This window comes from Lepidochelys olivacea (genome assembly GCF_965140295.1).
Source record: "Lepidochelys olivacea isolate rLepOli2 genome assembly, chromosome: 5".
Lineage (NCBI taxonomy): Eukaryota > Metazoa > Chordata > Testudines > Cheloniidae > Lepidochelys > Lepidochelys olivacea.
In genome coordinates, this window is record NC_140415.1 from 120468986 (window position 1) to 120489841 (window position 20856).

Sequence of the window (20856 nt, forward strand, 5' to 3'; positions counted from 1 at the left end):
CATGGGGGAGTGGCGTGAGGCTGTCCAGCACCAACCTCTGGAAATGTTGTGTACTCTGTCACCTCAGCTCCTCCAGTGGTCCCTACTTTCCCCTCCAAAACGTGGAGGAAGTGAGTGATATCCCTCAACCTATCAACCACTTCCTTTTCCCCCAGCACCCCTCCACTAAATCGCTACACTGGAAATAGAGAAGTGAAGATAAACTGTCTCTGGTAGTTCTGGCTGCAAGTCATATGTATACAATAAGTTCTGTGCCTCTGCAAGGGACATAGAAGAGGCAATTCCTATTAATGTAGCAATTGTGTTCTGATATTGAGGCCCAACATTTTGATGTATGTGGGTTTTGTTTTCAGTTAAATCAAGGTTAGGAACTTCCAGGAAGTTCAACAAGCATGGAGATGAAGTCTCAGGGATGGACTATATCAGAAGGGCAAAGACAGAAGGTGGTGTTGGCTATGCATCTCAGATATAACTCCATTTTACTCATCCTACTAGGAATCTACACAATGACATTATGGGGAATAATGGTGTAACCGCATCCTAGGATTGAAATTGAATTGTTGGGTTGAAATGCCTCATTGGTTTGGAGTATCCTGCTTCATTCCTCCTTTTCCCAGTTCTCTCCTACTCTGGGGCTGGGCCCCAACTTTCTCCTCATTACATAGTTTTTATTTTGGGGTTGGGAATATCCTGTTTCATTCTTAATGACTCCTACTTTATCCATTCCTTTTTCAGAGGAAACCCAGTCCCTCAGATTTGGAATATGAGCCTTATTTGACCACACTGGTAAGTACCCTGACAGTAAACTCATGATAGAGGTGCAATAGCTTCACAGATCTAACACATTAGGCAGGATGAGAATGTGTGTGCATTTGTGTTTTAAGTTTAAATGGGGCTGGGAAATTGCAGTACTAATTAGCCTAGTTTTCTCCATTTGTTTTAAGAGGCAACCCAGGCCCTAATATTTTGAATCAGAACCTTTGCCAACCTCCATAAGAATCCTCGCTATAGCCTAAGCCCGGAGATCAGAGAGACAAGGAGCGTGAGGGAATATCTTTTATTGGACCATCTTCTGTTGGTGAGAGAGACAAGCTTTCGAGCTACACAGGGCTCTCCTTTTTTAGATACAAGCATAAACATGGAGGTGACAGTCTGATGAATCTAACAAACTGGGAGGAGGTTAGAGTGGATTTGGGTGTATATTACGTACATGCCTTCACATACTCACCTTTCCAGGAGATCTACACAATGATACTATGGGAATTAAAGGAGTAATCTTAGTCTGGATTATGGTCTCACCATTCTGGTGTTTTTCTGTCTTATTTTGAGCTGTAATGGGGCTGAGGACATCCTATCTCATTCCTTATTATCCCTCTTCGATCCCGCTATTTTAATATAAAACCCATTTTCCAAAATTTGGAATTTTAACCCAAGTTTGATCTGCTAAGTAAGGATCCTGGAAATAAACTCAGCATGGAGGTGAACTTTCAGGACTAGAATAAACAGACAGGTGGTGGTGTTGGCTCTGCACCACATATATAGCTCTGTCAATTCAGCCAGCTAAGGGGTCTAGGCACTGACATTATGGGGAGTAATGGCTTGATCACATTCTAGAACTGAAATGGAATTGTTGGGTTGAACTGCCTCTGGGGTTGGAATATCCTGCTTCTTTCCCACCTGCTCTAGTTCTCCCCCAGTTTGTGACTGAGCCCCACCAGTGAGTTGATGGTGTCGTTTTTCGTTTGTAAATAGCTCTATTTATAGCTCTGTCTGCTCATTCTGCCAGGGGATTGACACCCTGACATTTTGGAGCCTAATGACGTAACAGTGTTCTGTATCTTGGCAATTGTTACTGTTTGTGTTAGGTTGCCATGTCTCTGTTCTGGGAATGTCTTTTCTTATATCTCATTTTACTAATATTTTAATTGTGTTGTGCCTGAAGTTTTAGTGGGTTATTTTTTCCAGTTGATAGTGCATTCCTGAGTGGGTGTGTATGGAAATATCTCACCCCCTTTTTCATTCCTGCCCAGGCTCCCCTAATGCAGTTGGCTGTTTGTAGGCTGGGGTAGCAGGACGGGCTAGAGCCTTGGCTTTCCCTGCCCAGTGTGCCAGTCAGAGTCTGTAAGCCAGCAAGCAAGAAAGCCTTCTTTGGGGTCTAATCCCCAAACTATTGAAGTCAACAGGAGTCTTTCCACGGAGTTCAGTGGGTTTGGATCAGGCCCTGGCTGCTGATATAAGCAAGGAGTGAATTGCACCTTTTCCCCAGAGCAAAGAGAAGCAGGTGAACAATTGTGCTTGTGCTGGGTGTTTCCTCCCAGGGGTATTCCTGGGGTAGTGCAGTTTAGGCACCACCCTTGCTCAGGGTTGTACCTGAAGGCTCTGTCTAGCCCCTTTGCTATTATTCTGACGTTTGCAGAAAGCCTATTTGGTAACTGGCCCAACCTGATTGGTGCATCTTTGTTTCTGCATGCATTTCTGCTTGGAGAAACTGAGGGTAAGATGTTTTCATCATCTTTTCATCACTGGTTTTATAAGGAAGCTCTGTTCTTGAATTTGGGAGCTGAGGCCTGGTGTATTCATCTGTGGACCCTGGCACTAGTTACAGCGTGCAGATGACTCTCTCAGGGTTGAATATGTGTGAGTGTGGTGGGTAAGGAATTGATGTTGGCTGCATGCCGCTTACATGCCACCAACCCCTGACTTACTAGTGGAGCAATAGAATGACATTCTTCTAAAGTTTTGAGGAAAATGTGTTCTGTCACTGGGTCAAACCATATTTGCATGAAAGCACGTGTGTGTGTACAAGTGTTTCTCTGTGTTTCTGCTTGGGGTGACTGAGGATGGGATTGTGATGATATAATTCTATGTAACTTTTTTTCACTATTTTCTTGAAGAGTAAATCTCCTTCTCAAACTTAGGAGCTGATTCAGCTTGGCCCAACTCAGCACCCTAATACACTCAGGATTGATACTTAACAGATGATGTTGGCTGCATGCCATACATGTGCGTCTAGCCCCCCAGCCCAGCGATGATTTATGGAATGAGTTTTATGTGATCTTTGGAGGAAGCATATTTTGAAAGCTGGGTCCCATATCCCTGCGTGCATGCAATCTTTTCAGCATAACTGGGCATATGGGACTAGACTTCTGGGGGACAGTAATATTTTCACTCTTTATGCATTAAGAGGGAATCCAAAAGGTCAGTTTTGGGGGCAAAGCCCTATTATGTTAAACTAAGGAGTCTATCTGGACCAGTATCGCCACAGTATGTAATAACATTCCCACTCTCAATGAACCCATTTTACCATTATCTCTGAGCATTATTAGGCCCATCTCAGACTTCATCCTCTTCAGTAACACTAGGGGTCATAGGAAAGTTGCTAGCGTAATGATAAGCCAAATTATGAAGAGGAAATCCCTCTCCCCTCCATTTGAGATGCATCAGCTGCATCTGGGCCAACAGGAGAGTAAAACAAACTGGAGAAGGTCTAGAAGAATGTCAAAAAATAGAAATAGTGAAAGGCAAGTTTATCTCAATGTTAATCAGCATCATGTATGAAAGCATACATCTTCAAATACATGGTGTCCTGTTTTATAACTTGAAACTTTCCTTAGTGCCTGATTTATATGTTATAACCCCTTGTCTCATATTTCACACATGGATTTTGTCAGATCCTGGTATGTTAACCATACAGCGTTTATGCTGTAATTGTTTCTGAAGTGCTGAACAATAAGTGTATTTGACACATATATTTGCTGCAAAAACATGCGATCAGACATGTATCAGAGTAGTCCAGGTAACATATTTCAAAGAGAAACCTCACTCCTGTGTGTAGTTCATAACTGATCCTTGCACTTAGATCTGCCATTGGACTCTGATACGCTGTTCATTTCTGCTAGGTGTGATTTGAAAAGAGAAGGAACAATGCTGTCACTTCTACATTGTTTACGGAGCTACTGAATCTGCCAGCAAGAGCAATGCCTCTCCCCCAGCCAGACGTGGGCAGTTGGTGCCTGCTTTGTGAGAAAGCACCACCCTGCTGGCGTGGGATGTTTAGATTTCCTCTCAGCTGTTGGAACTGCCAACTGTCATCCTTTGGAACCCTGAAACCTGTGCCCATCACCAGCTGACAAAAACAGCCAGACGGCTCCATCACATACACTAGCAAGGGCAAAGAGAGTGGTCGCAGGGGAAGAAAGGGCCCTCCTCCTCCGCATCAGCTACAGGTGCAGAGACGTGTTTGAAACAAGAGGTCTTGAAAAGACAAGCGGAGGTGGAGACAGCATTGCGGTAATGAGAGGCAACAAGGTGTAGATTAAGAATGAGCACAGGCTTGAGAGTTGGGAACTCCTTGATCCTAATCATTTCAGCTTTGCCTCTGATTCACTGTGTGATTGTGGGCAAATCTCTTCACCCCCTCAGTTAGGAGTCAATTGGTTACCTAAGCTTGTGAGATGTGAGTCTTTGCTATGGAGGGTGTAATATACATGTTTGTTTGGTTATTTATTGTTCAGAATGAAAATAAAGGGGAAACCCACAGTGTTTAGAATTGCTTAAAATCTGAATATTTGAAAAAGGTAAATAAGGAGGGAAAGGAATTTTTTGTTGCAGGAAGGCGATGAAAAATCTTAGAAACTAGGAGTTTTATAAGTGTTTTTAATGAATTAAAGACAAGAAGGGGATCAAAGGCAGGACAAAAACAGGAGAAAAAGATGTCATTAGCTATTTTATAAAGGTGGCTAAACATTGTGTAATTTAAACATGGGAAGTGCTGGTGAAGATGGTACATTCAAAAGTGATTTTTAAGGCAAGCCTGTACTTATAATAAGGCTCAGTAAAATGGAATGTAACTTTTTGGGATGGGATATTATATTCTGCTGAGAAAATTGTGACTGCAGCTTAATTTCCTGTTTTGCATCCAGTGTAGCTGAACGAGCTTTGTAGTTTGCATGAGGATATAAAAACAAACTGTTTCCCAAAGCAGGTATGAAACGTGCCATTCTAAATTTTTATACACATGCCACAAATGGACTTTAGAGTACATGGTTTTTATTTGTTTCAGAATCTCCTACATTTTATTTAAATGTCACCGAAGGCTGGATGGCTCAGGAGATTGTTCATGAAGTGCAGCGCTTGTCATTTCCAGGGACGTGGGGTGACAACCTGACCCTACTGAAGTCAACAGGAGTTTTGTCATTGACTTCAGTGGAGCCAGGATTTCACCTCTGAACTTGAATGACACAGAGTTCAGTTCTGTTGGGTTCTGAGTGCTCTCAACTTCAGCAACTTGCAGGGTCCAGCCTTAAAGTGCAACTCTACAGTGAAAAGGAACTCTAAAGGAATGTCAGTGAGTGATGCAATTTTTATTGTGTTTCACTGATTCCATTTCAGATTTGGTCAATTAACAATTAAAGAGTCCTACACACACACACAGAATCTGGACACAGAATTAAGTTGGTTTCTTTCTTTCTCTCATATAATTTCTGGTAATAGAATGTCTTTCCACTGACATTGATAAATCGTTTTCCCTTATACCTGTGTAATTCCTTAACTGTGGTGGGTGAAGGGAAAGTTGTGAGTGGGAATGGGATTTGAGGAAGGAAAAACCACGAGGAAGAACAGACGGGAAAGAGGGAATGAGAGAGAAATGACATTTATTGCCTTTGAGTTGGAAAAGAGGAAAGAGAATGGAGGTGGGGAAGGAGCGAGCGAGAGAGAGAGAGGTCGGGTATGAAATTAAACACAAACACATGCAAATTAGAAGAGTCAAAACATTGTTGCAATAAAGGAGAAAGAGAGAAGCACTGGAGACTGTGTAACAGAAAAGGAATGACAAGGATGGATCTGAGGGGAAACAAACAGAATGTTAAAACTGGGGGCGGAGGGGGAGAGGAAAATATGCAGCACAGAAGAAAAGAGGAAGAAGAGAATACAAATCAGGAGCTATTATCATTTTGCATTGGCCACTGAAAAGACTGGTCAGGGATAGCAGTGATGTAGAAACTTTCTTCAGGGTCTCCCACTGGCCGCGCTTCCTCCAATCACTGGTATTTATGTGGTCTTGGTATTTATCTGCGCCGGACATCTGAGTGCCTCTCACATGTTTAAAAATATAAATAACAATCTCTCTTTTTCTTCCCAGCCTCTAGAGGAAATAACTTGATTCACTACAGGGAGATAGGTTTCAGAGTAACAGCCGTGTTAGTCTGTATTCGCAAAAAGAAAAGGAGTACTTGTGGCACCTTAGAGACTAACCAATTTATTTGAGCATGAGCTTTCGTGAGCTACAGCTCACTTCATCGGATGCATACCGTGGAAACTGCAGCAGACTTTATATATACACAGAGAATATGAAACAATACCTCCTCCCACCCCACTGTCCTGCTGGTAATAGCTTATCTAAAGTGATCATCAAGTTGGACCATTTCCAGCACAAATCCAGGTTTTCTCAGCCTCCGCCCCCCCCCCACACAAACTCACTCTCCTGCTGGTAAGAGAGTGAGTTTGTGTGTGGGGGGGCAGAGGCTGAGAAAACCTGGATTTGTGCTGGAAATGGTCCAACTTGATGATCACTTTAGATAAGCTATTACCAGCAGGACAGTGGGGTGGGAGGAGGTATTGTTTCATGGTCTCTGTGTGTATATAATGTCTTCTGCAGTTTCCACGGTATGCATCCGATGAAGTGAGCTGTAGCTCACGAAAGCTTATGCTCAAATAAATTGGTTAGTCTCTAAGGTGCCACAAGTACTCCTTTTCTTTTTACAGGGAGATATTTTGTTTTGTTTTGGTGGCATTGTCTCCCTCTGTGACATGTGAGTCCTCATTGCTGCAAGACAATGTCATTTTACATCTCCCTGTCCCAGCTTTATTACATCTTGTGAAGTATGTCAAGCTGTCTCTCTCTCTCTTCTCTTTTATAGATCATGGCTTCCCCAGATGTGGAGCGCACAGTGGATAAAAGTTCTTTGCCCAAAGCTAGTGCAGGTGATTTGCACCAGACCGTGCCAGCAGATTCATCTCCGGGCGTTAAATGCCCTGTGTGCTTGGAAAGATTTGACAATATGTTTTGCTTAAACCCTTGCTTACATAAGTCCTGCTTTTCTTCTGTCCAGGAGTGGTCAGAAGCCAAAGCAGAGTGCTCACTCTGCAAGCAGCCTTGCCAGTCTGCGTTTCACAGTGCAGGGGCTGAAGAAGATTCTAAGGAGTATGTCTCTATGCCTTCGGAAAATCACCTAAACCTGTCTAAACCTTTGTCTAAACCTGATCTATGGGGACTTCCCTATCCCACCTCAAGAGAAACTGATACCGCAGTTTCTCTTTGCAGGAGTTCCTCATCTCGACAGACTGATGATATGATATCAAATATTCGGTTTTCTGATCAACCAATACATCCAGGAGATCACGAAATTCATGAAGTGATGGGATTGTTTGCAATAAGGAGACAGATTAGTGCAGATAGATCATACCTGGGACCAAGTCAGAAAGAGTCTGCATTTCATTTCATCCCAGTTTTGCAGCGCTTTGGAGTACAGGTTCAAGAGGCTCATCCTTACAGAGACTTTTCAGCCAGGTCACAGATGCCAAGCCTAATGAACATGATAGTGGTGCTGGTTTCTTCTGGTGTTTTACTATTTGTCTGTTTTTATTTGTATCTAAGTGTTATTCTGTTACATAAATAAAACCCAGTTGGGTTTCTTGGTAGTCTGGGAATTAAAGTGTGTGCGTGGGAGGAGGGGAAAGTAAAGCTCAGGTCCTTTGTGAACAGAATCACAATGATAGTTATTCTGAAGCCAACAGACTCAGAAGTGTCCCTAGTTCCAAACCTACCACAGGCTTAAACCTTTATGCAGCCAAAGGCTTCTCCTTCCCAGAAGAGAACAATGAGCTGATCAGTCCAACGATAAAAGCTTCTACTTCTCACAAGGATTGAACAATGGGGACCATTTGCTCAAAGAGTAAAAACAAAGCAGCTGGCCCAGAAAAGCATCAGTGCTTATTTATTTTTTCCCTTTATTAAAAAGCAAACAAGACTTTACCTCAGAGATGGTCTAAAATGTTACATCTCGCATTAGGATCACGACAGTGTTTGGGTCTAGTACTCTTTTTATAAGGGACGAAAAGGTTCTGCAGAAAGTTAGAATTAAACTAACCATTGCCAAGTCTTGCTATACCTGAGATAATAGGTATCACGCTGTTTATTACAACTGAATATTTATAGCAGTGAAAGAAAAACCACGGTCAACTGTAGAACTAAGTTAAAATATTTGACTGCCTCTGAGGCACAGAAAAAGTGAAAGAGATTAGGGCTTCTACATCATTTAAGGTAAATTTTCAAAAGCACCTAAGTCTCACTGAAAAATCAATGGGCCTTAGGTTCCTAAATCATTTAGGTGCTTTTGAAATTTGTATCCATAATCATTAACTGGATGAAATTGGCTATCAGCACTACCCCTCAGTTTTCTTGAAGATGGACTCAGCACTGCAGACTGAAAGTTTGCTTAGAACAAAGTGTAGTTTTGGATTGGATACAAGTTGTTTTTCATAACATCTTTGAAAGACTGAGATGAAGATATTTTTTCAGTTATTTCTTTGATGCCTTATTTTATTGAGAACCCCAAGACCTGTCTCATTATAACTTGTTTGCTTTGAAAAACATTGTTTTAGAGAACCTCCACCTGCCCCCCAAGTTGCTCCAACTAAAGTATAGAATAATCATGGCAAGAGGGATAGAGACTGCGGGGAGGGATAGCTCAGTGGTTTGAGAATTGGCCTGCTAAACGCAGGATTGTGAGTTCAATCCTTGAGGGGGCCATTTAGGGATCTGGGGCAAAAATTGGGGATTGGTCCTGCTTTGAGCAGGGGGTTGGACTAGATGACCTCCTTAGGTCCCTTCCAACCCTGAGATTCTAAGAGCAATGGTGCAGTTCACAACCACACATGCACATGGGAGACATCTGGACATACACATGTATAGTCACATGGTCATGAAGGTGCTTCTGTAGAGAAAGCATTGCAGTGTAACCTCAGGCAGCCATTGTTATGCTGGGTACAGCTAAAGAGTTGGAAAGATGCAGGCATTTTAATCTCCTTCCCGCCAAAAAAATAATTCTACCATTTAGAAAGAGAGAACTACTCCCAAAGCTCACATCAGTGGGGCCTTATCATATATGACTTCTCTGATGAGCCCCACACTTCTGCTCTTGATGCCTAGTCAGGGTATTTCCACTCGCATTTGCTAATGGGAAGTAAGACAAGGTTCCCAAAAAACCCTTTGGTCTAAAAAAGGGAACACACCCGCTGGAGTCACAAATGGCTTGTTGGCTGGCAGAGAGCAGCAGCTGGCCAGTCTGCAGCTGCTCATCTCCATTCTCTCCAGCAGGTGTTAATTGCAGGTGGCAAGAATTCCAAGAAGGTATCGGGTAGCTTGGGTCACACACTCAAATAATCAGTTGGCCTCTCTCTTTTACACTTGATCATTGACTGAGAGTTCCCTGGATTTTATACTGTTGCTCATGATCACTGGAATGATCATCTCTAGAGCTGTAACAACTCCCAGGCCCAGCTGCAGGTGGGACCTGGTTTACAGACACACCTATGCTGCAAATGGCTTTTTTTACAGACTCACCACTGAATTGTGTAACTGTGCCAAGAATGCCCTGCCCACCACCAGATAAAGAATAACTACAAGATATGAGGGATTTTTTTAAAAATAAAGTATTTATTAAAATACCACAAGAGCAAATGACTAACACCACATGCCAACAATCCCCCAAAGTGAACAGTATCAACTATAATCTGCATCTCCAAATTAAGGGGAGAACTTTGTACCCACCCCATAAATTGGAGTCTTTACTTGAAAGATGACCCTTTCAGGGCTTCTATCCCACTCCCACCTCCCCTGCCCCCCATTTTAATTCTTCTCTCCAGAGTTTCTAATTGCCTTCCCTTTCCTCTCTACTGTTTTCCCTGTTCTCCATCTCAGGAGTGAGGTATTTAAGGGCTCCAGACGCCTCCTCCCTTCTCAGATTTCTCATCATTTTGCTATAAGGAGAGACAGCAAAGCCTTTCTCCTCATGGACTGAGATCAGATTATGATATGGAAGGTGTGAGTGGCATATTCCTTCCCTCACTCTTCTGAAGCACTAGCCCCCTGTTCCATGAGCTATAAGTCCCTTTAGTCAGGAAAGAGGGTAAACTTACATTGGATGGTGGGGACGAAGGCAGAGACTCTGGGGGTAAAGGATGAGTGAAAAATGTCTAACCTAGCTTTTCATGACCACTGCGGAGAAGTTAGTTCCTCTTCTGAACAGGGAATAGCTGCTTTGTCTGTGAACCCTGGAGAGATCACAGAAGTGAATTTTGGTTGGACTGAGTCCACAGTATTCTTGCTTCTTTAAAGTATTTTCAGGAAATTATATTGTGTAAGTGAAGATGTGAAGAAGAAAATAGTGCCAAGATTTTGGCAAAGCTCAGTTTTCCTGTGTATGGTAGGCAAACTATTTGTAACAATTCACTGGACATACTTTGCCTACAGCTCATAAACAAACAGAAAGGAGGCAAACAGATCGTAATTTCCCTAAATCTATTATTAATAATTTTCTGCCAAGTCATTTGTTTAAATAAATTGTGCCCTATAATTATCTGAGAAATGAGTGCTCTGCCCTACAATTTTTCAATGTGTGTGATTGGTCACCTAAATGACCAGTTGTTGTGTCTATTTCCAGATTGGTTGAAAAGCCTTTTAGACATGAGAATAGCAAATAGTAAATACTCTTGCTTGCTCAGAAATGCAGGGTTTCATACCCTCAGTTGTCTCATGGACGGAAAAAGATCAAAGTTATATATTGACCTGGGTGTGTGGCTGGTCCTTTGGGATCAGAAGAACTTTTTATTTGATGAGACTGGTTGTAAAGAACCACTCATCTCTGAATCCAGTGGTTTTGGTGGTGATACAGGAACTGGAATGCCTGAGGAAACTGCCTTTATGTTTTCTTGTTAGCCAGTGTGGTGAAACAGGAGTTTAATTTTGTGGCTGGTTTGGTATACCTTATAAAAGAATAACCACCAGTTTTCGGTTGTGTTTGCCCTATTTCTCAGCAGTTCATCCTGAATATGGCATTCTCAGTTGTGACCCACTAAGGTATGGTTACACATGGTTAGCACATATCCATTTTGTAACTGGGTAGTCTAACATGTTTGCTGTGTAGATAGAGTATCAATGGTACAGAAAGGAAGGAAACTGCTTCTAGTAAGAAAAATATTGTTGCAGCAGTTAGCTGCTATGGAAGACAAAATCTCAGCAATATTACAATATTCTTTCTAGAAGCAGTTGGCAGATTTTGGCACATTCCACTCCACTTTCTACCTGACACCTTTTATAACCTTATTTGGAAGATCCTGCTTATGTTGCCTCCCAAATAGCATCAAAATCTCCCAGAAATTTTCTAATGGAAATTTGTATGGATGACAGTTTGAGAAATCCAAAGAAGACAACCACAATATAAGGTTAATATAAGGCAATTGAAGTCATTGGAGTAGTGATAGAGAAATATGCATTCTATGACAAACCGTCCTATGCTGCTTAGAGCACATGATTGACAAAGGATGTGAGGCAGATCCAGCAGAAGTCAAGGCTATACTTAAAATGCCACCACCTAAAAATAATGTAGGTCCTTGGTATGATAAAACATTGGGGGGAAATTGCAGGATGACATATTGGAAAGAATCAGAGATCCCAAGTCTTTCAAAATGCTGGGTGTGATCCTGGATGTTGATGTAGTAGTCTAGACTAGGATAAGACCTATCACACAATGTGAGATCATGCAAGTCTTGCAGAATACACAGAAGGACAACTTAAAGACCCTCTCATCATGCCCACAGCTATGTTCATTATGCCTGTGAAAAGATGGTACTAGATTTGTGTGAAGAAAAGGAACATACCTCTCTAGTAGTTAGTCATTATTTTTCCAAATTTGTAGAAATCCTAAGTCTTGCTGCCATTATCAGGTCATAGAAATTTTTAAAAGATATATTTTCTTGTTTGGGCATTATAGAAGAAATAATTACTGGCAGTAGACCACAGTTTCCCATCTCTAACTCCCAAGCTTTTGCTATAGAGTATCACTTCACGTACATCCATGGTACCGATTTAGCCCCTATTACCATAGAATCCGTGCATCTCACAGTCTTTAATGTATTTGTCATCACAACACCCATCTAAGGTAAGGCACTATTCTTACCTACCTGAGGCACAGAGAGTCTCTGTAACTTACCGAAAGTTAAACAAGAAGTCTAGTGAAGTGGAACATTGGACAAATGACCAGGGAGGAGTATAAAAATATTGCTCAGGCATACAGGAGTGAAATCAGGAAGGCCAAATCACACTTGGAGTTGCAGCCAGCAAGAGATGCTAAGAGTAACAAGAAGGGTTTCTTCGGGTATGTTAGCAATAAGAAGAAAGTCAAGGAAAGTGTGGGCCCCTTACTAATGAGGGAGGCAACCTAGTGACAGAGGATGTGGAAAAAGCTATTGTACTCAATGCTGTTTTTTGCCTCTGTCTTCACGAACAAGGTCAGCTCCCAGACTACTGCGCTGGGCAGCACAGCATGGAGAGGAGGTGAGCAGCCCTCTATGGAAAAAGAAGTGGTTTGGAACTATTTAGAAAAGCTGGATGAGCACAAGTCCATGGGGCCGGATGCACTGCATCCGAGAGTGCTAAAGGAGTTGGTAGATGTGATTGCAGAGCCATTGGCCATTATCTTTGAAAACTCCTGGCAATCGGGGGAGGTCCCAGACGACTGGAAAAAGGCTAATGTAGTGCCCATCTTTAAAAAAGGGAAGGAGGAGGATCCAGGGAACTACAGGCCAATCAGCCTCACCTCAGTCCTTGGAAAAATCATGGAGCAGATCCTCAAGGAATCAATTCTGAAGCACTTAGAGGATAGGAAAGTGATCAAGAACAGTCAGCATAGATTCACCAAGGGCAAGTCATGCCTGACTAATCTAATTGTCTTCTATGACAAGATAATTGGCTCTGTGAATGAGGGGAAAGCAGTGGACATGTTATTCCTTGACTTTAGAAAAGCTTTTGACACGGTCTCCCACAACATTCTTGCCAGTTAAAGAAGTATGGGCTGGATGAATGGACTATAAGGTGGATAGAAAGCTGTTTAGATCGTCGGGCTCAACGGGTAGTGATCAATGGCTCCATGTCTAGTTGCAGCTGGTATCAAGTGGAGTGACCCAAGGGTCAGTCCTGAGGCCGGTTTTGTTCAATATCTTCATTAATGATCTGGAGGATGGCGTGGACTGCACCCTCAGCAAGTTTGCAGATGACACTAAACTGGGAGGAGTAGGGTAGGGATAGGATATATTGGAGGGTAAGGATAGGATACAGAGGGACCTAGACCAATTAGAGGATTGGGCCAAAAGAAATCTGATGAGGTTCAACAAGGACAAGTGCAGAGTCCTGCACTTAGGACGGAAGAATCCCATGCACCGCTACAGGCTAAGGACCGAATGGCTAGGCAGCAGTTCTGCAGAAAAGGACCTAGAGGTTACAGTGGACGAGAAACTGGATATGATTTAACAGTGTGCCCTTGTTGCCAAGAAGGCTAACAGGATTTTGGGCTGTATAAGTGGGGGCATTGTCAGCAGATCAAGGGATGTGATCTTTCCCCTTTATTCGACATTGGTGAGGCCTCATCTGGAGTACTGTGTCCAGTTTTGGGCCCCTCACTACAGGAAGGATGTGGACAAATTGGAAAGTGTCCAGTGGAGGGCAACAAAATGATTAGGGGCCTGGAACACATGACTTATGAGGAGAGGCTGAGGGAACTGTGATTGTTTAGTCTGCAGAAGAGACGAATGAGGGGGGATTTGATAGCTGCTTTCAACTACCTGAAAGGGGGTTCCAAAGAGGATAGATCTAGACTGTTCTCAGTGGTAGCAGATGACAGGACAAGGAGTAATGGTCTGAAGTTGCAGTGGGGGAGGTTTAGGTTGGATATTAGGAAAAACTTTTTCACTAGGAGGGTGGTGAAGAACTGGAATGCGTTATCTAGGGAGGTGGTGGAATCTCCTTCCTTTGAGGTTTTTAAGGTCAGGCTTGACAAAGCCCTGGCTGGGATGATTTAGTTGGGGATTGGTCCTGCTTTGAGCAGGGGGTTGGACTAGATGACCTCCTGAGGTCCCTTCCAAGCCTGATATTCTATGATTCTATGATGGTCCAGTGGCTAGGGTGTTACCCTGGGCCTGAGGAGATCCAGGTTTAATTCTCCGCTCCATGGCTGGCTCGCTGTGGGACCTTGAGCAAGTCATTTAGTCTTTCTTTGGTAAAACTCCCATTGTCTTCCACGAGGCCAGGATTTCATCCTCTCTGCTTCAGTTCTCCAGCCCTAAAATGGGGATAATAGAATTTTCCTACCACACAGGAGTGTTTTGAGGAAAAATACATTACAAGAGTCTCAGAAATTATGGTAATGGGGGGGCCACATAAATAGCTTAGATAGATAGATATCGATTATTCAGCCGTCTCTGTTCTTTATGATGAAGTAATGTAAAGAGGCAAGAGCACTCATAAGGGACAGGTTGTGGAGTCCTTCCCCCCGTGAGCACTCGTGTATGTGACTAGACCCACTGGCATCACTGGGAATGTTTGTGTCAGTGATCACCCATGTCAGTCAGTATGTGGCCCTAAATAAGGACCGTTGATGGAGTTTGAAAATGGAATCCAAAAATAGAAAGGCAAGTACAACTCTTATAAGTCCTCGTGGGTCCTCTTCCGCCTGTTCACATCTGGAGTTTTACCTCTGGAGACCTAGGATCTCATTCTGACCTAAGTCACAAATCAAATAAATTTTACCATTTCAACATAGTTCTTTGAGAACATCTAGTCACCTGACATTAAACTATCCCACATAGAATTGTTATTAAAAAAGGCAGTCCCTGTCCATTTATTTGGTGGACAAGGGGGATCCAGTGGATATAGTGTACTTAGATTTTCAGAAAGCCTTTGACAAGGTCCCTCACCAATGGCTCTTAAGCAAAGTAAGCTGTAATGGGATAACAAGGAAGATCCTCTTATGGATTGGTAACTGGTTAAAAGATAGGAAACAAAGGGTTGGAATATGGAGGAGATGGTATGATGGGATAATATGATTTTGGCAATTAATTGATCTTTAAATATCCATGGTAAATAGGCCCAATGGCCTGTGATGGGATGTTAGATGGGGTGGGATCTGAGTTACTACACAGAATACTTTTCTGGGTAACTGGTTGGTGAATCTTGCCCATATGCTCAAGGTTCAGCTGATCGCCATATTCGGGGTCGGGAAGGAATTTTCCTCCAGGGCAGATTGGAAGAGGCCCTGGGGGTTTTTCGCCTTCCTCTGTACATGGGGCATGGGTCACTTGCTGGAGGATTCTCTGCTCATTGAAGTCTTTAAACCATGATTTGAGGACTTCAATAGCTCAGACATAGGTGAGAGGTTTATTGCAGGAGTGGGTGGGTGAGATTCTGTGGCATGCATTGTGCAGGAGGTCGGACTAGATGATCATATTGGTCCCTTCTGACCTTAATATCTATGAATCTATGAATAAATGGTCAGTTTTCAGAATGGAGAGAGGTAAATAGTGGTGTCCACCAGGGGTCTGTACTGGGCCCAGTTCTATTCAACATATTCATAAATGATCTGGAAAAAGGAGTAAATAGTGAGGTGGCAAACTTTGCAGATGATACAAAACTACTCAAGATAGTTAAATCCCAGGCAGACTGTGAAGAGCTATGAAAGGAACTCTCAAAACTGGGTGACTGGACAACAAAATGGCAGATGAAATTCAAGGTTGATAAATGCAAAGTAATGCACATTGGAAAACAATCTCAACTGTACATATAAAATGATGGGGTCTAAATTGGCTGCCCACTCAAGAAAGAGATCTTGGAGTCATTGTGAATAGTTCTCTGAAAACATCCACTCAATGTGCAGGGTCAGTCAAAAAAGGTGAACAGAATGTTGGGAATCATTCAGAAAGGAATAGATAATAAGATAGAAACTATCATTTTGCCTCTGTATAAATCCATGGTACGCCCACATCTTGAATACCGGATATACTGGAATCGGAAAATGTTCAGAAAAGGGCAACCAAAATGATTAGGGGTATGGAACAGCTTCCGTATCAGGAGAGGTTAATAAGACTGGGATTTTTTAGCTTGGAAAAGAGATGACTAAGGGTGGATATGATAGAGGTCTATAAAATCATGACTGGTGTGGAGAAAGTAAATAAGGAAGTGTTATTTACTCCTTCTCATAACACATGAACTAGGGGTCACCCAATGAAGTTAATAGGCAGCAGGTTTAAAACGAATAAAAGGAAGTATTTCTTCACTCAACGCACAGTCAAACTGTGGAACTCTTTGCCAGGGGATGTTGTGAAGGCCAAGACTATAAAAGGGTTCAAAAAAGAACTAGATAAATTAATGGAGCGTAGGTCCATCAACAGCTATTAGCCAGGATGGGCTGGGATGGTGTCCCTAGCCTCTGTTTGCCAGAAGCTGGGAATGCGTGACAGGGAATGGACCATTTGATGATAGGAGAGGGAATAACCACAGGAATATTAAAAGCTAGAACTGAAGTGCCTTAAAACACCTCCCGGAGGCAGCTTACATAGTTAGCCCCTGCCCATACTATTTGTGGCTCATGTCACTCTTGTCTGTGTTGCACTAAAAATCACTACATGAAGAAAAGGCAGTGCTCCAAATTTTTTGCATGTCAATCTTCACTCCTTGGGCTTGTGGTCTAGAAGAGTGGGGAACAGCCAAATTGTTTGGAAATGTCAATATCAATCCTTTATCTATCCCTGTGCTTGCTTGGAATCTCTTTCTTTCATTCTCTCGTTTTTTTTCTGCCTTCCTCGTTCTGTTAGCTTGGTTTATTTGATTTATTGTAAAGTCACTGGGGAAGCTCGAATTACAGCTTTGAAGTACGCAGTGACTTCAGGGTCCTTGGCATGCATACGGTTCTCCTGCTTCAGCCACATCAGACGTTGTCCATTCTGAGAAAGAGGCCCTTCTTCTGATGAAGGTATTGTAGCTTGATCTTTACAAATGAACTATTGGGACAAAGGATTAAGATTTAATGAAATGTCATCATTTCGCTCACATTCCATTTATTGCATCACATGCAAAAAGTCCGCACTACTGTAATGCCAAAGTGGCAAATTTGAATGGGAAAACAAGGCAAGAAATGTAAAAACAAAGGTACTAATAGCAATACTGACCTGGCCACATACTATGCAAAGTTATGCAATTAACACCCTAATCAGTAATTAATAAAAACATTATATACTTGTACAAAGTGGGCAATTTAGTGCTGCTATTTGAACTTCGTATTTACTGGCATTTTTTGCTTTTACATTTGCAACTGTAACATTCCAATACCATTGTTTTCTGCATTTAATTTCCTTGGTGTGTGTTTGTTTTTGTTTGTTAGAGAACCAAAAGGAAAAAGAAGACCCACTCTAGAGTTGTAAAAATATGTAACACTTGATGGTTTTCAGAGTGTTTTAGATACACAAACCACCATAGTCACAGTACTAGAGAATTGCATAATAAACTTGTCATGCTGGCAAACAAGGTGCTAGCCAAGGCTTTAGGCCTCAGCTGAGCAGTGGGTGCTGCATGCATTAATCTCACTTGTAATAGCTTTATCATATGCTATAATGTAATATAGAAGTTTTTGCTTTATAGCTGTAAAAAAATGTTTGCTCTGAAACTGTGGACCTATCAAGAAGGATAATCTCCTGATCACCAATAAGGCCATTAAAACTAAATGGGCCATTGTGGGACATCACAATCATAGGCTTTGTTAACTGCTCCTTCACACTCATGAAGAGCCTATATACAAAGGGTTTTGTCCCCTCAGCTTGAAGTGTGGAAGAAAGACAGAAAGAAAGATAGCTGATAAGAAAATATTTCATCTCTTGCTGTTTGGATTTTCACAGGACTGGAAACTACAAAACAGAAGCAGAGATCCCCAAGGTCAACCTGGGTTAGCCCCAAAAGACATTCAGAGCTGACAGATTGCTACAACTCTGTCATCTTTTGGAACCATAGACTGTAACTCATATGTGTATACATGTTTGCCTGCTTTAACCTGTAAATAACTTTCTCATTTCTTCTTTCTAATTAAAACATCATTAGTTAGTTTACTATACAATTGGCTACAAGCACTGTCTTCATGTGTGATCTGAGATACAAATTGACCTGGGGACCAGGAACAACTTGAATCTTTTGTGGTCTTTGGTGTATGGCAACCAACTATCACTAAGTCCAGCTAACCTGGATGGCAAGATAGACTGGAATGCCCAAGGGGACTGTTTGTGACTCCCTGGTAAGGCTGTTACAGTGCTTCAGGAGTTCACATTTGTTACTGCGTTGTTGAAATCTAATTCTAGAACATGCAGCTTGTTTGCGGTGTCTGCCCTGCTTTTCAACAGTCTGCCCACAGGTTGGCACTTATGGTCGCAAACCACTGCACATAGCATGACAAAACTACAACAATTAAATAACTAAATCTTAATATAATTTTTACTGTATGTGCAAAAGTGAACTTTTAATCATGTGACCAGAGTCTGATATATTTTCTCAACACTGTACACTACTTGGCTAAATCCCCACTTCAGGCAAACAAATATTTTTCATTTTATTTTATTGTGGATTTTTGGGGGGGTATTTATATAACCGGGTTTTTTACGTTTCCCTGAAAAAAATTTTGGTTGATTTTTAAAACTTGAGCTAGAGAAAGATGAACAGGAAAGGAAAACACACATACAAAACCAGAATTCTTCTTTGGTCCTGATCCTTCAAGCGCTTTTGTGTGGACAGACACTTCTGTTCATGTGGAGTCACCTTAGGGTGATCAGATGTCCCAGTTTTATAGGGACAGTCCCAGTATTCTGGGCTTTTTCTTATATAGACACCTCCACCCCCCTCCCCTGATATTTCACACTTTCTATGTGGTCACCCTGAGTCACATTGAACTCTATGCCAAGATTCCAAACTCCTGACTACAGTAATCACACTGGTCTAGGTGACAGACTTATTTGCTCAAAATCTCTTCTGATGCCCCTTACAAAGGCAGGGGCATGATTAGTACAATTCTGCACCTAATTAAGAGCCTGAGTCAGCAGTCAGTTTAGGGAATAAAAGCCAAGCTTACAAAGCAGTTTGAAGGTTTTGCTGACTTGAGAAAAGGAGGGTCTGAGAACTGAAGTGCGCTCTCAGTATAACAAGGCTGTAGAGTTGGCGTTGATCTCAGCACTAGTACCAACATAACAGGAATATATTTTTCCGTGTGTGGTTTATTATTCTGTTTGATTTATTTAGCAATTGTGTGCTGTTGAATTCCACAGTGTAAAGGCAAAAACCTGGCAGTTTAAGGGCTTCAAGTTTAATTAAAATGAAAGCAAATTGTCCACTGATGGGTTCAATCTCACAACCCTTCCCCCAGCTACTCCAGGCTCCCACCAACAGTCCTCCTGACTTCAGAGGTATTAATTACGTGAGGAAGGGCAACAGAGTTGGGGCCCTATGGCCAAGATTCTCAAAAGGACGGAGCCTAAACATAATCTCCTACGTTTGTATGTAGTGCACTTAATTAAAGGGTCTATTTGTCAAAAAAGCTGAGTACCCAGAAGCGCCACTTAAAGTCACTACGGGATAATAAGCATTTCACAAACATGACGCGTGACAGAATCATTTCTGCCCAGTGAAAACTCATAAACCAACACAAACTAACGTAAAAAATAATTACAAACATTTTTCTATTCCATGGTTGAAGTTCACCCACCACCTTTTAGTCAAAGGGATAGAGCAGCATCCATCTTCCAACTAAATGAAGTCAGGATTAATTTGAGGAAGAGGGCATAGCATTTTATGTGTTGTATTTCAATCCAACGTCACTTTCAAAACCGGTATTAAAAATCTGGTGCAAATCAGCACAATTTTATTGACCTTCAATGGATCTCTGCTGCTTTCCACCAGCTGAAGATCTGGTGCATTGGATGCGTAGCGAGTCAAACATGAGTTGACCCTTACATAAGCCTATGTCCATTGTGCTCTGAGGAGCAATGTGAGTGCTTTAGATCACTTTCAAACAAGTAACAAATACATCTGTGTCAGCTTCTGAGCTAACAGAGGTTAATCAGACACTTTTTCTTAATTGTTTAAATACAGCCCAGCTGTGTGCCTGCAAACTACTGTGTGCAAATGTGTCTTGGCAGCTTTAGCTTTTTCAGCCACTGCTCTCTGAAATCACTTAGCTATTTCGCTGCACATTTAGCCTTTTCTGCTTCGTCAGTGTTGAGTTTTCATTATCCCACTCCAGGATCAATATTGTCATGGAAGGGGTGCTATTCCGGCCTGCACATAGAAAAACCTAAGACAGATGTAGAAAATGTTAACCGTGAAGGTCATTAATCATTGAAATAAGCTACCAAGAGAAGTGGTGGATTTGCCTTCTCTGAAGTCTTCAAAGAAAGGCTGGATGCCTTTCTGGAAGATGTGATTGAGTCAAACACAAGGTACGTAGAGGCCCTATCTGAAATCAAGGCCCCATTGTGGTAGGTGCTGGACAAATACATAGTGAAAGACAGTTCCTGCCTTGAAGATCTTACCAAGCGTAATAAAGCAGAATCAGGAATAGAACTCTGCTCTCAGGAGATCTGATCTAATGTCCTATCCATTACACTACACTGCCTCACACTGTGACTCAAGAAAATCCGAGTCAGATTAACCAGTGTGCTCCAGTGAGGCGAAACAATCATAAACTGGCTAACTATACTGGGTTTGTAAATTCT

The 20856-nt window shown here is 42.1% G+C and overlaps 1 protein-coding gene across 1 annotated transcript in view; it reads left to right on the forward strand.

The window, feature by feature from the left end:
* Positions 1-7679, forward strand: part of LOC311520606 (E3 ubiquitin-protein ligase Topors-like) — a gene marked incomplete at its 3' end in the record, with an annotated part of 131783 nt that extends 124104 nt beyond the window's left edge. The window contains exons 3-4 of the mRNA XM_084628157.1: positions 736-786; positions 6921-7679. Coding sequence (XP_084484283.1) covers positions 736-786; positions 6921-7679 — 810 coding nt within the window. The remainder of the gene's footprint in view (positions 1-735; positions 787-6920) is intronic.
* Between the last annotated feature and the right edge of the window lie 13177 nt (positions 7680-20856).